Raw genomic sequence first — 17,361 nt, forward strand, 5'->3', positions numbered from 1 at the left:
AGTTCCTTCCCCCTCCTGCTGTATGTAATGTGGTGTAGGACATGTCTGGGGGCTTGGAGAGGCCGCGCCCTGGGACACATGAGCACTATTTTTACCCTCGCTCCTGCGGTGTTCAGTTTCTTACCTCCTCCCCCCTCCCAATCTCAGAGAGAGGGACAGGGGGCAGCTCCTCAGGGGGGGGTGGGGTCACTGGTTGCTAACCCCCTCCTACCCTGAGCCAAGTTGTCTTGGGTTCAAATACTATTCGAAATCAATTCACACACTAAGCTATGGTTGATTGAGCTTGCCTGGCTCAAGGGCACCAATAGAACAGTCCCAAAATGTCAAGCCCAACCATCAAACCCACCCACAGGCTAAAGCAAACAGTCAAATACTATTTAAACCCAGGTTTGAGCCCATGTCAGCCACACATCGTAAAAGAGGGGCAGGGAGCAGGCTTAAAAAAAGAGTTGACGTATTGTACCCCTCTCCTTCAGGGTTACCGGAGCCTGATCTGGCAGAGAGTGTTAGGAGTGGAGTTCCTTAGGGACAGGGTAGATGGACTTCAGTAGTCATCCAGCTCCACGCTTACAGCCCAATTAGTGTCCTGTTAGAGGCTCATACTGTAACACCCCTTTACAGCTGACCCAGGTGCAGTTGACAGGACCAGCCAATATGGATGTTGTGCTAATTCCGCATGTATAACCGCATAAGTGAATTGGTCAATACAGCAGGTTACAGCGCAATTGCTCACTTGTGATGGTGGTTCGGGGAACCTTGCTCACTTGTGATGGTGGTTCGGGGAACCTTGCGTTGGCTCCCGAAGCTCAGTAGGTAAACAGTCTTGTTGCACACAGGAGACCTGAGGTTTAACATGCACATTTTTGGTGCCTTTGTGAATGGAGTCAAATATAGAGAAAGTTGGAGTGGTCAAGTCAGAAAGAGTATATTAACCACCTAACAGTGTTTGGAAAGGGGACAGTAAAATGGAGGCTTTAGTAGATGGACGGTCGGATGGACTCACCGATTCTTGCCGCTCAACGTGAACACTCCCATTCCAAATGGACAAACTCTCCGCTGCCCCTTAGTGGCTTTGCTCTGTTATTATAACATCAGGTCGAGACAAGGAGCCAGTCAGATTCAGAACACTAGAACGATGAATAATAGTTTAATAGCAAAGGTAACAGACAGGTGAGATGTAAAAAATACCTTGTTTTATTATTTAGCCAATGGAAATGTGAAGAAACCGTAGATGAGCAGTAGAGTTACAAGCGTACATCACACACACACAACTTATGATGCGTCACATGGTCATTACAGTTTTACTGTAGTACTTTGTCACACAGTATAATCATTTTACTACAAAGTTTCTATTGCAGCCACAATCTGCAAAGATGAAAAATCCTCTACACCATGGAATTTCTATTCCGGTAATTCAAAAAAAAGGTGAAATCTAAAATTAACAAACATGAATGTTGGAGCAAAGATGATTATTATTTTAATAGGAGATTGGTCGGTACTCAGATCCCCTTGGTATTTTTATTGATTCATAGACAGTACAGCGGGACAGTAGAGACAGATAAAGGGACATGGACAGGAGAGTTGGAGACAGGGCTCCAACCCCCATCACCAAGGGGGTAATTATGGTCCCGAGTTGAGAGGACTACCTTTTGACCAGACTACAGCCCAAGCAAAAACATCGTAGTCAATTTCATCTCAGATAAACTGAAGACTCAATGCGTCATAAAATGAATGAAAAGTAAATATTGAATTGATGTCCATAAATGGACAATCCACTCGAGGTGGTTCTCTCTGCTTATGCCCCATGTCTAGACACAAAATAGTGAGCAAGTTGCAGTGCATAACACTTCAAACCCCCATGCACCATGCACATATCTGACTAGTGGCGACATTTTCCTCACGCAAAAAAAAGGTGCAGCTCCGTGCAAAGAATACCATAAAACTCAATCTGCATGATAAAAAAACTCATTATAAAGCATGATTTAATTTGAACTTTTCAACAAGTAGTGTTATAAGAAGGCAAGAATTTAGCCAGGGTTTAGTCAACTGAGCAATGCATGCGATGTATGCGATGCAATTGAGAGTTGAAGTTTTTGGAATTCACATTGGATAATTTTCCTTCACATCTATTTGAAATCTTATGGTTCTTTTGCTCACGGCTCAATGCCATTTGCTCGCGCAAAATGTCACCCTTGCACTGATTGTCCCTGGTCCCTCCAACACACAATTACTGTTCGTTCAGCCAATAAGGAGAGACTGTGGGAAGATTTTGTTGTGATGGAAAAAGTCATCTTGATTATCACCTGCAGAGGTGACTCTGTGGTGTAAATGCCTGTGTGTGTTTCTTTAAATGTCTCGGTGTGTGTGTGTGTGTGTGTGTGTGTGTGTGTGTGTGTGTGTGAGAGAGATGGAGAGAGATTAGGTGCTTGGATGTGTATGATAGTTTCCAGAGCAGCAGGCAGGAGACCAGGGGTAAGCAGGGATACCTTTTACACCTCAAATGCTGGGAACTTTGATTTCAGGGGCTGGAGGAGGTCCGCCAGGAAGTAGATGGTTCCAGCCATGCCTGTGGACAGGAAAACATTTGCAAAGGAAAATGAAAACAAGTGTTCAGGTAGTCCCTCCCAGTTTGTCAGTTTCCTACCATTTGATACCTAATGAACACAACCATGTTCTCAAGCTTTCCACTATTCATTGACTAATAGCAATTTGTCAAATTATTGAGCAAATCTGTGATGTAGGCTAAACATTCCAATTCAAACACTTGATATTGTGTGCGTTAGATGGCTTCACATTACCTTCAAATAATGAGAAAGGAGTGTCCGGTGTCCTGCAGCCATGTTTGCCGTAGTTCATGCACCAGTCTGCAAACTACAGAAAACAAAAGACCCGAGTCAAACTTCATGAGTATCAGACGATCGCCAAATACTGTCCTAAGAGAAATACTGTCCTAAGAGAAATTCATCTTTAGCAGCCCATTCTTACTGTGTGCCTTACAGTGCAGTGCCACTTGAGATGCCACTAGGATTAAATGGCCCACCTATGTGACCACAAAGCCCTTCTAGTCTGTTCCAATACAGTACATTGGGTTAAATGGAAGAGCTTAAACTACCACCACCACCCTCACTGTCTGTTGATGCAAAGACACGCTAATAGCGGCTGTCAATAGGCTAGCGGCTGTCAATAGGCTAGCAATAGGCTAGCGGCTGTCAATAGGCTAGCAATAGGCTAGCGGCTGTCAATAGGCTAGCAATAGGCTAGCGGCTGTCAATAGGCTAGCAATAGGCTAGCGGCTGTCAATAGGCTAGCGGCTGTCAATAGGCTAGCGGCTGTCAATAGGCTAGCGGCTGTCAATAGGCTAGCGGCTGTCAATAGGCTAGCAATAGGCTAGCGGCTGTCAATAGCTAGCGGCTGTCAATAGGCTAGCAATAGGCTAGCAATAAGCTAGCGGCTGTCAATAGCTAGCGGCTGTCAATAGCTAGCGGCTGTCAATAGCTACACGCCGACAGCCACTTAGCGGTTGTCAATAAACATACAACGGTTCACTTCTCAAACGTCTCAGGTTCTCTGAATAATTTTATATTTAAATTTGGGTCGCTGCCCACAGGATGATTGAGTGTAGTTCAAAGTATTCCTAAAATGACCTTCAATCTAATATAGAAACTCTGGATTCCGAGAAGTTTTTTGTAACAGCTACCTAGACAAGCTGCTAGTGGGTGATAAACCTTGTAGAGACCCTGCCAAATGTCTATTTGTTGAAACATCAAACCATCACAGAGGGTGGTAGAGGGTGAGGACATACAGTTGAGCCAGGAGTTTTTCCTGATAAAAAAAAAGAAGTAATTTGATCATGTGACTGGACGAGGGGAAACTCCAGGCTCCACATCCTCGTCAATTGATAAGAGCTTGCTTGTGGTAACAGGTGAGGACATTGGGTCAGGAGATGTCCCTGTCAGGTCAGTAAGTTCAGGCTGCCTCTCACCATACAGGCCCTGTAGAGGTGCTTGGGGTCATGGGTGAGCTTGTAGAGGGCCAGGAAGGCGTAGGCGTTACCCGCGGCGCCGTGACACAGGCCGTAGCCCTTCTTCAGCAGGCCCCTGTGCCACACCACCTCCCCACACTGTAGAGCCTCTTCCAGGTACTGGCCCACTCCAAACACCTGCAGAGGGAAAACAGAGCAAGGGCATGTTCAGTAGGGCAGAATGCGTTTAAATGTTTCAAACAGGAAACAAATGTCTTTCTTTAGGAGACGTTGAGACAGTACTGTATAAAACCAGTAGTCTATTTCTAACCCAAGAGGATTGATTGGCAGACAACTAATGCCCTCTATGTTAAATGGGTGACACATTGATGTTGTTATTCTGCCAATTACATCTGAGATTGCATGTACCATAGTAATTATCCATCACATATTCTATCCTTAACATAGTACTGGGGTGTGTTGAGTAGAGGCACACCGTATCAAAACATTTTGTAACGGGAAAAAAGCAAACCTGCGTTTTTATTGGATGAGTTCAGATAGAAAAGATCACCTCCCAGTTTCACTAAAACATTTACCCTCTACTGAACAGGGCCCAGGTTTCCAGTACCTTGTAGGCCTGCAGCAGCATGTAGATAATGCCTGGGGCTCCATGACACCAGTGCACCAGCAGGTCCCTGTTGTCCCCTATGCAGGGCGGGTAGTTCCCAGTGGGAAAGCGGAGTCGACAGACGTGGTCCACGCTGGGCCTCACCAGTCTGTGGACCCTCTCATCCCCCGCCACATAGCCTGGCTGCAGGGCACAGAACAGGGAAGAGGTTTCATGGCTAACAATTTATAGTAGGTTGATGAAAATGTTGGGGTCAATTCCATTTGGTGGTTTGTTTTCAATGAGAAAAAGCAAGTTTACTCCCTGAATTGATCCCAACCCTGGTTGCTGATTCGTCTATGTTAAAGGTCCCATAATACAGTGTTTCCAAACCTGGTCTTCAGAGTCCCCCAGTAATTTCACATATTCTATTCCAGCATCAGCGTATGATTCAACTAGTCAACTATTTGGTGGAATAGGACTTAACATACAGTGGCAAGAAAAAGTATGTGAACTCTTTGGAATTACCTGGATTTCTGCATAAATCTTCATCTAAGTCACAACAATAGACAAACAGTGTGATTAAACTAATAACACACAAATGATTGTATTTTTCTTGTCTATATTGAATACATAATTTAAACATTCAGTGTACAGTAGGTTGGGAAAAGTATGTGAACCCCTAGGTTAATGACTTCTCCAAAAGCTAATTGGAGTCAGGAGTGAGCTAACCTGGAGTCCAATCACTGATACGAGATTGGAGATGTTGGTTAGAGCTGCCCTGTTGGTTAGGGCTGCCCTGTTGGTTAGGGCTGCCCTGTTGGTTAGGGCTGCCCTGTTGGTTAGGGCTGCCCTGTTGGTTAGGGCTGCCCTGTTGGTTAGAGCTGCCCTGTTGGTTAGAGCTGCCCTGTTGGTTAGAGCTGCCCTGTTCTATTAAAATGTTTTGTTTGCTATTCACAAGAAGCATAGCCTGATGTGAACCATGCCTTGAACAAAATAGATCCCAGAAGACCTAAGATTAAGAATTGTTGACTTGCATAAAAGGCTTGATGTTCATCAGTTCACGGTAAGAAAAATTGTCTATAAATGGAGAAAGTTCAGCTACTCTCCCTAGGAGTGGCCGTCCTGCAAAGATGACTGCAAGAGCACAGCGCAGCATGCTCAATGAGGTTAAGAAAAATCCTAGTGTCAGCTAAAGATTTACAGAAATCTCTCAGGTTGAGAGCACCAAGTTCCTTGGTGTCCACATCAACAAACTAGAATGGTCCAAACACACCAAGACAGTCGTGAAGAGGGCACAACAAAACCTATTCCCCCTCAGGAAACGAAAAAGATTTGGCATGGGTCCTCAGATCCTCAAAAGGTTCTACAGCTGCACCATCGAGAGCATCCTGACTGGTTGCATCACTGCCTGGTACGGCAACTGCTCGGCCTCCGTCCGCAAGGCACTACAGAGGGTAGTGAGTACGACTCAGTACATCACTGTGGCTAAGCTGCCTGCCATCCAGGACCTCTACACCAGGCGGTGTCAGAGGAAGGCCCTAAAAATTGTCAAAGTTCCCAGCCACCCCAGTCATAGACTGTTCTCTCTACTATCACATGGCAAGCGGTCTTCCCTGTGGCTCAGTTGGTAGAGCATGGTGTGTGCAACGCCAGGGTTGTGGGTTCGATTCCCACGGGGGGCCAGCACAAAAAAAAATACGCATGAAATGAAATGCATGTATTCTCTGAAATGCTCTGGATAAGAGCGTCTGCTAAATGACTAAAATGTAAATGTAAGCGGTATCGGAGTGCCAAGTCTAGGACAAAAAGGCTTCTCAACAGTTTTTACCCCCAAGCCATAAGACTTCTGAACAGGTAATCAAATGGCTACCCGGACTATTTGCATTGTGTGCCCCCCCAACCCCTCTTTTACGCTGCTGCTACTCTCCGTTTATTCATATATGCATAGTCACTTTAACTATACATTCATGTACATACTACCTCAAATTGGCCCGACCAACCAGTGCTCCCGCACATTGGCTAACCGGGCTATCTGCATTGTGCCCCACCCACCACCCACCAACCCCTCTTTTACACTACGGCTACTCTCTGTTTATCATATATGCATGGTCACTTTAACCATACCTACATGTACATACTACCTCAATCAGCCTGACTAACCGGTGTCTGTATGTAGCCTCGCTACTTTTATAGCCTCGCTAATGTATATAGCTTGTCTTTTTACTGTTGTTTTATTTCTCTACCTACCTATTGTTCACCTAATACCTTTTTTGCACTATTGGTTAGAGCCTGTAAGTAAGGATTTCACTAATGTCTACACCTGTTGTATTCAGCGCACGTGACAAATAAACTTAGATTTGAACATGCTAACATCTCTGTTGACGAGTCTACGACAAGAATGGTGAGTCAAAACAAGAATGGTGGTGAGTCTAAACAAGAATGGTGGTCATGGGAGGACTCCACGGAAGAAGCCAACTGCTGTCCAAAAAAAAACATTGCTGCATGTCGGAAGTTTGCAAAAGAGCACCTGGATGTTCCAACATCAAAACCTCATCCCAACTGTAAAGTATGGTGGAGGGAGCATCATGGTGTGGAGCTGCTTTTCTGCCTCAGGGCCTGGACAGCTTGCCATCATCGATGGAAAAACGAATTAAAGTTTATCAAGACATTTTGCAGGATAATGTACGGTTATCTGTCCGCCAAAATTAAAGTTCAACAGAAGTTGGGTGATTCAACAGGACAACGACCCAAAACACAGAAGTAAATCAACAACAGAATGGCTTCAACAGAAGAAAATATGCCTTCTGGAGTGGCCCAGTCAGTCCTGACCTCAACCCAATTGAGATGCTGTGGCATGACCTCAAGAGAGATCACACCAGACATCCCAAGAATATTGCTGAACTGAAACAGTTTTGTAAAGAGGAACGGTCCAAAATTCCTCCTGACCGTTATGCAGGTCTGATCCACAACTCCAGAAAACATTTGGTTGAGGTTATTGCTGCAAAAGGAGGGTCAACCTGTTATTAAATCCAAGGGTTCACATACTTTTCCCACCCTGCACTGGGAATGTTTATGCGGTGTGTTCAATAAAGACATGAAAACATATAATTGTGTGTTATTAGTTTAAACAGACTAATAATCTTGTAACCTAGATGAAGATCAGATTTTTTTTAAATTGACCAATTTATACAGAAATCCAGGTATTTCCAAAGGGTTTACTTTTCTTGCCACTGTATGAAGGCGTTTTCTTTAGATTCAGAATCCTGCATAAATGGGAATTTTCAACCTGTCAGCTTTACCTGCATGGGAATAAAGGGAAGTTCGAACCAATCAGCTCTAGCTTTATTACCTGCATGAGGAAGTAGTAGATGCCTGCCAGGCCATGGGCGGGGCCTACATACTGTTCTTGGTACCACTCGTACATCAGAGGGCTCTGGTCCTGACAACGGAACCTCTGGGACTGGGCCTCCCCCGATATCAACACAGCCTCACAGATCTGTGGGAGAGAGAGACCAGGGTCAAAACACACCACACATCCCTGATATCAACACAGCCTCAGATCAGACGGAGAGAGACCAGGGTCAAAACACACATCCCTGATATCAACACAGCCTCACAGATCTGTGGGAGAGAGACCAGGGTCAAAACACACCACACATCCCTGATATCAACACAGCCTCACAGATCTGTGGGAGAGAGATCAGGGTCAAAACACACCACACATCCCTGATATCAACACAGCCTCACAGATCTGTGGGAGAGAGAGACCAGGGTCAAAACACACCACACATCCCTGATATCAACACAGCCTCACAGATCTGTGGGAGAGAGAGACCAGGGTCAAAACACACCACACATCCCTGATATCAACACAGCCTCAGATCAGATGGAGAGAGACCAGGGTCAAAACACACCACACATCCCTGATATCAACACAGCCTCACAGATCTGTGGGAGAGAGATCAGGGTCAAAACACACCACACATCCCTGATATCAACACAGCCTCAGATCAGACGGAGAGAGACCAGGGTCAACTCAGTCAGAACCCTCCCAATAGAGCGGTTGTATTGCTTCTGAAAATCTGTAGGGTGGAAGACTGAATGTACACAACATATATCAACGGGAAAAAAGAAGATTCACACTTTCCACACTATTGTGCCGACCTGAACCTTACTGGTGCTGATATTAGATAATAGTTTTGTCCAGGGTAGCTGAACTCATCACCAGGGGCTGCAGTGGCTCGCGGGTCAGCTTACCCACATCCACACATGCAGTCAGACCCGCCCCTAGCCTTTTGGGAGCCTTATGCAAAATATTGTTACGCGAACCCTCCCGAGCAATAGATTTTATTCCCCCCTCCATTTGAGCCAAAGACTAGTATACTCAATGTCCAGTCTGTTTCAGAAATGTGCAATAAGCAGTTAAATAAGGAATTGGCAACACATTCTCATTCTGAGAAATATGGTAGGCCACTTGATTTCAACATCTGAACCAGGTGGACAGGCTAGCATGCTGTTCAAACAGCTGGAGACAGACAGGAGGGTGTGTTCATAACAATTCAACTGTTCAGCCTTGTTAGCCAACAAACAGATCCATGTTGACTAAACTTGAAATAGAAAGATTAGCTGGCTATTCACTAGCACGTGGGCTTGAGAGATGGCTGATGAGCCCTGTGTTCATTCTCTATAGTCTAATGCTAGCTACAAGAAGTTAGTCATTATTAGTGAAGGAGCATTATTTCATGGTTCTAGTCACAGTCGTAACAAAACAATACATTTTCATAGACAGATCAGTGATTATTGCAACAAAAAAAGCAGGTTCAACTATTTTGATAAAATAATGAAATGATTAGTGGGTCTTATGGTCGTGGAAGGTTTATATTTAGCCTCGGTATAACTTCACAAACCCTGAATTCATTAGATTTATTTCTGACTGTTTGAAATGCAGTGTATTTTACCTTTAACTGTACAACAACTCATATGTTCATGAATTGCCCATAAGTTTGAGAAAGAAAAAACGTGAGATATGGTTCAGGCTATATCGCCCTCCAATTCTACACATTTCGCCATGGGGACGGAGAGTTGATTTAGTAATAAAATTGCGCATTTCACGCAATTCTACTTAATTTGCCTTGGGGATGGAGGGGAAAATGTGCAGTTTTACACCCAATGTTCTGCATTTATCCACATTTTGCCCCTGCCTTATGCCATGTTAAGAAAATATCTGAGTGAGAGTGACTAACAAAATCAACTCCTACAAGTTCTGATAGCTGGCTAGATTAACGCATTACTCTAAACAATGTTAGCCGACATGGGCCAACTGAGTGACTGTCACCACGTTTCCATCTCCAGGTTTTATGTGAGTAGGCCTACCTGCTCATACAGTATACATGTTTTTTTGATAGAAATAAAGTTATTACAATTTTATAAACGCACACAAATCATTTGTTCGTTCGACATGGTGGGATCTTTTTGATTCGGTAAAATGTATTATGCGCTCTTATGAGCAAATATTGATATAATAACCATCACATCAAAGTAAACTTGGAGTCCCGCAATGAAACCATGCAGTTTATTAGGCTACAGATGAAATAAATTATGAAATTCACAGGGTTGTGCTCCTTTCGAATAAACATTGAGAGTCTTATTCTGGTTACCTGAGCGATACTCGACTGCCATTTGACAAATAAAAATACTTGCGCTCTTATTCATGTTAAGCTCATCATGTAGTCCACCCGCACTGTATCTGCCAGCTGTTTGCTAGAGCGCATGGGCCAAGACGCAACAGTTTGTGACTTAACTATCGGTAGAGTTGAAAACTTCAGATTTTTAGTCGGGAATTGAAAAAGGGAAAAAGTACATTGTGTGCACTACGTCATCACCCACTGATTTGTATCCACATCAAGTCTGCTTGGTGGAAACGTCAATAGTGGGAAAATCTGCATATGTTCTTTATGCATGAAAATCTGTGGCCAATTTGATGGAAACCTAGCTAATGACTGACAAGAGAAACTGCTGATGCACTACTACATTACTAAACAGCACCTTGTGTATTCTAACATCCTAACTCTCAACCGTATGTTGAGAAGGCGACAGTTCCTAAAAAAAAACGTTTTTAACGTGGGCCTACAAAAGGGGGGCCTCCCTGGCTTTGTCCTTTAGAGCACAGCTCCACCAATGGATGCATTATCAGGCCAGCACAGTACTTGGCTCGACTAACCTCCTTTCAGTAGTGTTAAAAAAGGATAACAATTTCATTTCATTATCAAATGGTCCTACTTAGAAGATCGTTCACCTTTCTGATGAGAATGCTTGTAGCTCAACCAACTCTGTTTCTATTGAACACACGCAATGTAACAGTGCTAGAATACATTTCCAATGTGTATGTGATGAACCTTAACCGTGAGCCTACGACTGACCTGTTGGATGTACTGGATGGGGATCTTGTCGTGGCCAAACTGCTGGTTGATGAAGGTCAGGGCGTAGAGGTAACCCATCCTGCCGTAGAGCAGCTCATCAGGGAGACCGCTGGCCCCGGAGCCCATTACCACCGACTGATGGAGCTGCAGCAGCCTGGAGGGAAGGGGGAACAATCAGTTTACTTCAGATCTCTTATGGCATCTTACTGAGGAACTGTTTGGACTTTATTCCAAATCAACATCTAGCCTTTATCCCCTGAGGATCTTGCCTTCCAATAGACCAGGTGGACCTGTTGCCATATTGTGACACCTACCAAATCCTCTCAGATCTAGACAAGTGCGAGGAATGACTGGCATGATATCCAGATACTGATCAAATTAGCGATTAGGTGGAATGAAATCTAGACACACAGAGCACCAGTGTCTTAATTCTCTTACTGGTGAGCCGTCCCCAATGACGTACATAACACGTCATTATATAAACAGATCACACAACACATACATACATACACATCTATGGCTGGCCCATGTCCTGTACTGACCTGCTGAGGCATTCGTCTGACTCCTGTGCCCTCTGTACTCTGTGGTAGACCACTGCAGCCACGGCCAGGGGCCCGGCGTCACCACACAGGAAGGTGACATCACGTCGCCGCGTCGGACACGTCAGGCTGTGGCCCACGTAGTCCAGAGCCTTCTGCAGGAATGAAGGCTCGCCGAACACACCGTGGAGGTGCAGGTAAAGCAGGGCGATGCCTGGGGAGGGAGAGGGGATGGGGGTAGATGAGGGGAAGAGGAGACAGGGAAGAGGGCGAGAGGAGATGGGGGGGAAACGAGGAGGGGGAGGGGGACAGGGATGCGAGGAACGGACAGAGTTTAGGAGACTTGTGATTTGAGGTGACAGAATGTAGTCTAAACCTAGAAAAAGCAAGATGGTGGGTTCTTCTTCCTCACCTGCCCAGCCAGTGTAGCCAGTGCAGTCTCTAGGGTCAGCAGACTTGAGCCCATTCTCCATGTGCATCAACAGCTGACTGATGGCATTGCTCAGCCGCCCTGCAAACTCTGCTGTGAGCTGTAGAAAACACCATGACAGAACATATTGGATTTTATTGTATTAGATCTTTTTCAGTAGTCCTGGCTTTGAAGTCCTTTGAATGTTGCATATTTCAGTTACCTGATGCATTTACCATAAAAAGGCTCATGACATGTAGGCTATGTATTGTACAGCCAGGGTATGACCGTTTGCTTACCAGGCCTAGCTAGCTTTAACTTCAGCTAGCTAACGTTAGCTTCATACCTTTCCTTGTGAATCAAATAGTTCTTGCACAGATGCAGGGTTCCCATCATAGTCTGCGTATGGGTTCTTCCAAGCTCTCTGGTCCATTTTCTTCCAACTCCCCTCCGCTCCCACTAAAACTCAAGTTTTTTGGTCAAACGAGAAGGAATCTGCGAGAGAGGTGGGATGGGGACACACGATGTTGAGACCACTCTCGGTCTGGCTCTCGCTACAGAGATAATTACATGAATTCCAACAACTCTATGGTAGAGGGTGCAACAAAAATATACAATGTATCTCGCTATCTAACTAAATCAAATATATAGTTAGAGACACTGCTTTGGAAGAGATTCGTGCAACACGCCCCCAAACTTGCTAACTATGCTAACTAGCGCTAGCATGCTACGCTAGCTCAATATCATGTGCTCAGTCGCCATTGAAATTAGCATGTGTGATAGTGCAGCTAGCTATAGCTACAATATTAGCTAATATTTTGAAACACATGCCTTTGCGCTAAATACAGAAAAAAAAGGCCGAATGTTAAAAGTCAGTGGATAAAAAGGACATACCACTGCAGACGGTTGATGTTTATAATGTTCTTGATCGCTTCACTGACAAACACGTTGAATGGACTTTACAACGCCAGTGTGGCCACCTGGTGTGAAGGAGTCCGCATTACAGGCCTTTTTGGTTACTTCGAGCAGTGTGAGGTAATATGTTGATGTGCAGTAAATAACGAGTTATTAAACAATCAACTATCATATTTACTGACTATTCATTTATAAAACACTATTCATCTTCAACTGCCACCTTGCAATGCTGCCACCTGGGCATTGCAAATACGATATGGCAATTATATTGTGTATTTTCTCGTGTGCCATAATGACAGTGAAACGGCATAAGCAATGCTATAGATTTTATGCACGCAGGGATAGATTGAGCTGGTGGAAGGATATGCAGCCAACTGTTAAAACTATTGTTGCCTTTTAAACAAAGCATAAGGTTTGCTATGAAGGCCTACATGTCTGTTTTGAATTATCAAAACCCATCCCAGTCTCTGAATTAAGATCTTACACAGCAAATGAGTCGTTCAACGAAAAGAGTCCATTTGATATTTTAAGTAGAAATTGTGCACCAATATTACATTTTAAAAGCCTGTTATATTACATGAAAGTTTGGACACACCTACTCATTCAAGGGTTTTTCTTTATTTTTACTATTTTCTACATTGTAGAATAATAGTGAAGACATCAAAACTATGAAATAACACATGGAATCATGTAGTAACCAAAAAAGTGTTAAACAAATCAAACTATATTTTATATTTGAGATTCTTCAATACAATTAGTTATTTTTTTCAACCTGAGACTCATTGGCCTTGGCTCATTTTCTGTGAAGAACATGCAAAATAACACATTTTCATTGAGTGCACACTGTGAACACCCCTACACATTTATATTACAAATGTGGTGTTCTGGTCCACCGGACGCCCCTACACATTTATATTACAAATGTGGTGTTCTGGTCCACTGGACCCCCCTACACATTTATATTACATATGTGGTGTTCTGGTCCACCGGACCCCCCTACACATTTATATTACATATGTGGTGTTCTGGTCCACTGGACCCCCCTACACATTTATATTACATATGTGGTGTTCTGGTCCACTGGACCCCCCTGCACATTTATATTACATATAAGGTGTTCTGGTCCACTGGACCCCCCTGCACATTTATATTACATATGTGGTGTTCTGGTCCACTGGACCCCCCTACACATTTACATTACATATGTGGTGGTCTGGTCCACTGGACCCCCCCCTACACATTTATATTACATATGTGGTGTTCTGGTCCACTGGACCCCCCTGCACATTTATATTCCATATGTGGTGTTCTGGTCCACTGGACCCCCTGCACATTTATATTACATATGTGGTGTTCTGGTCCACTGGACTCCCTGCACATTTCTATTACATATGTGGTGTTCTGGTCCACTGGACTCCCTGCACATTTATATTACATGTGTGGTGTTCTGGTCCGCTGGACCCCCCTGCACATTTATATTACATATGTGGTGTTCTGGTCCACTGGACCCCCTGCACATTTATATTACATGGTCCCGTGTAGCTCAGTTGGTAGAGCATGGTGTTTGCAACGCCAGGGTTGTGGTTTCGTTTCCCACGGGGGACCAGTATGGAGAAAAAAGAAGAAAAAAAATATATGAAATGTATGCATTCACTACTGTAAGTCACTCTGGATAAGAGTGTCTGCTAAATGACTAAAATGTAAAATGTACATATGAGGTGTTCTGGTCCACTGGACCCCCCTGCACATGTATATTACATATGTGGTGTTCTGGTCCACTGGACCCCCCTGCACATTTATATTCCATATGTGGTGTTCTGGTCCACTGGACCCCCCCTACACATTTATATTACATATGTGGTGTTCTGGTCCACTGGACCTGAGGGTAATGAAAGTGTGGAAAAGTGTGTGTGTAGGTGAAAACAAGTAAAGATTTAACAAAAAGGTTTGCTGTGTGAATTCACTCTGTCGTCCTCCTCCCTGGGCCTGCTGTTTCAACGTAGCACCAAGAACCTGTCTGTCTCCCTGCCCGTTTGCCTGTCTCCCGCTTTTCTCGCGCTCTTTACCCTTTGCAGTGTTTGAAACTACACAATGTCTTGCGGGAACCTGCACAATGTTATTACAATACATTATTTCGATACATTGTAAATAAGTCAGTATTTTCCCACACTCTACTCCAGCCAGGTGCAATTTGGGGGAGGGACACAACAAATAAATAGCTTTGCATGTGTGTCTCCTTACCATGTTCAATCAGTATGGCAAAAAGAATCTCTGATCAGAGGGCCTTAGAAATAGAAAGAGAATCTAGTTCCACTTTGGACATCTCAGCATACAATGCATTTGTCATCTGGATGGGGTTGAACCTAGATTGGAACAGAGGGAAGCTCCGTAGAAGACAACTTTTTCTTGAGGAGCTCGGCAAGGCCTTGGTAAGACCTCCAATTCAGAGGAAGCAACATATCCCAAGGACCCGAGCTTCTGCAGCCATCGTGAGGAGGATTCAGGAGGAGGATTCAGGAGGAGGATGCTGGTGCCCCATCTGCCTGACCCACAGAACCAACAACTCCAATACCGGAACTAAGTGTGAGTGATGTTGTTGCATGTGTGTGTGTCTGACTCTCTTACCTTGGCCTGCTGTAACTATATATGTGAGTAAGTGAGATGTTAGTAAAATTCCTGAACTAAATATTTTCAACATTCTAGATTGCAGCCGGTAGCAAGAAGAAGAAGTGCTGTTGTAACGGTTGTCGTCGGTAATAGAGGACCAAAACGCAGCAGGCATGTGGATGCTCATCTTGTTATTTATTTTAAATAAAGAGAACACCAAAATAACAAAACGAAGACCGCACAAACAACAAACCAGTCTTGTCACGCTCACACAGGCAAAACCAGAAACAATCTCCCACAACACCAAACCATACAATTACCCATATATAGGACTCTCAATCAGAGGCAACGAGAAAGCACCTGCCCCCAATTGAGAGTCCAACCCCCCATCAACCTAAACATAGAAATACAACAAACCAGAAAAAACATAGAAATACAAAACTTAGAACATAGACCAAAACCCGGAAATAATAAATCAAACACCCTACTACATACACCACCACCCCGAAACACATAAACAAAATACCCTCTGCCACGTCCTGACCAAACTACAATAGCAAATACTCCCTAAACTGGTCAGGACGTGACAGCTGTGATCTGTGTGGACTCAAGAAGGACAGGAAGAAACAGTACACATGCATCAAGTGCAAGAAATACATTTGCAAAACACACACAGTAAAACTCTGTCCGTCTTGTGGTGTATAGACCGGCCTTAATTTGTGTTCAATGGGGTTCATTTATCATTTCCATAAAATACTGTATGTTAAATTTGTCCTTTTGATTTGTTCAGTTCAAAGCAATAAACATCAATAGTGAAAAACAAAAGTGGAACATGGGTGGTTATTTCTGTACACTACACTCTTAGAACAAAAGGTGCTACCTAGAACCTAAAAGGGTTCTTCGCCTAGCCCCATAGGAGAACAATCTGAAGAATTATTTTTGGTTCCAGGTAGAACACTCTAGCTTCCAGGTAGAACCCTATAGGTTCCATGTTGAGCCCTTTCTACAGAGGGTTCTAACCCAAAAGGGTTCTGCCGGAACCAAAAAGGTTTCTCCTATGGGGACAGCTGAAGAACCCTTTTGGAACCCTTTTTTCTAAGAGTGTACACAGGTCCACGGAAGGTCTTCCCTGATTAATTGCTAGATTACAAACCAGCATTTTCCATCGGAGTCTTTGTTCATATCAAGCTTTGATAGGATTCCTGTTTCACAGGTAATGACCTGTAATGATAGTGAACTACCAGCCTCTTATGAGTCACACTGCCTTAATCATCTGTCTTACTCTAGCTAAGTCCCTATGCTGGATTTGTGACACTCCAGTGACACTTGATCTTCTTTTCCAATAAACCTCTATGCTGTGTCCATTCTGAGTCTGTAATCTGTTTGTGTATTGGTGGCAGAATAATGACAGTTTTGCATATGTCGCTGCCATGGAAATGCCAGCATCCCCAACCAAGTTGCTTTTGACCTTCTTTAGAACCAATCAAGCTCCCCCACTCCTCCACATTGATAGCAAAGAGTCTGGGGAGTCAAGTCCACCTTTCAGAACCCAGAACAAGTTGTCTCCATTGGTTATAGCCTGCTGCTTTGCTGTCTTCTTAACAGTTCCAGCTAGAAACCCTTAAAGCCTGCAGTATAGCGAATGCCTGAGCCTTATATTTCATATCTAAAATATATAGCTCTGGCTGATGCATTATCATGTGGTCATAATGCATTATAATGTAGTTAGAATACATTATCGTGTAGTTATCATGTTGGTCCCGTGTGGCTCAGTTGGTAGAGCATGGCGCTTGCAATTCCAGGGTTGTGGGTTCGATTGTGGGGAATAGTATCGGAAAATAATTATGAAAATGTATGCACTCACTACTGTAAGTTGCTCTGGATAAGAGCGTCTGCTAAAC

At 44.0% G+C, this 17,361-nt stretch overlaps 1 protein-coding gene across 1 annotated transcript; it reads right to left on the reverse strand.

Moving 5' to 3' along the window:
- Positions 1-1,131: 1,131 nt before the first annotated feature.
- LOC106574849 (glutathione S-transferase LANCL1) lies at positions 1,132-12,932 on the reverse strand. Its single transcript, XM_014150955.2, has 10 exons — positions 12,833-12,932; positions 12,285-12,433; positions 11,942-12,059; positions 11,533-11,743; positions 10,991-11,144; positions 7,921-8,067; positions 4,590-4,772; positions 3,983-4,159; positions 2,799-2,871; positions 1,132-2,566 (listed from the first exon to the last, which is right to left on the reverse strand). Exons 2-10 carry the CDS (start codon positions 12,369-12,371, stop codon positions 2,490-2,492), a joined length of 1,227 nt encoding a protein of 408 aa, XP_014006430.1. The 5' UTR covers positions 12,372-12,433; positions 12,833-12,932; the 3' UTR covers positions 1,132-2,489.
- Between the last annotated feature and the right edge of the window lie 4,429 nt (positions 12,933-17,361).

Source organism: Salmo salar, chromosome ssa16, assembly GCF_905237065.1.
Source record: "Salmo salar chromosome ssa16, Ssal_v3.1, whole genome shotgun sequence".
Taxonomy (NCBI): Eukaryota; Metazoa; Chordata; class Actinopteri; order Salmoniformes; family Salmonidae; genus Salmo; species Salmo salar.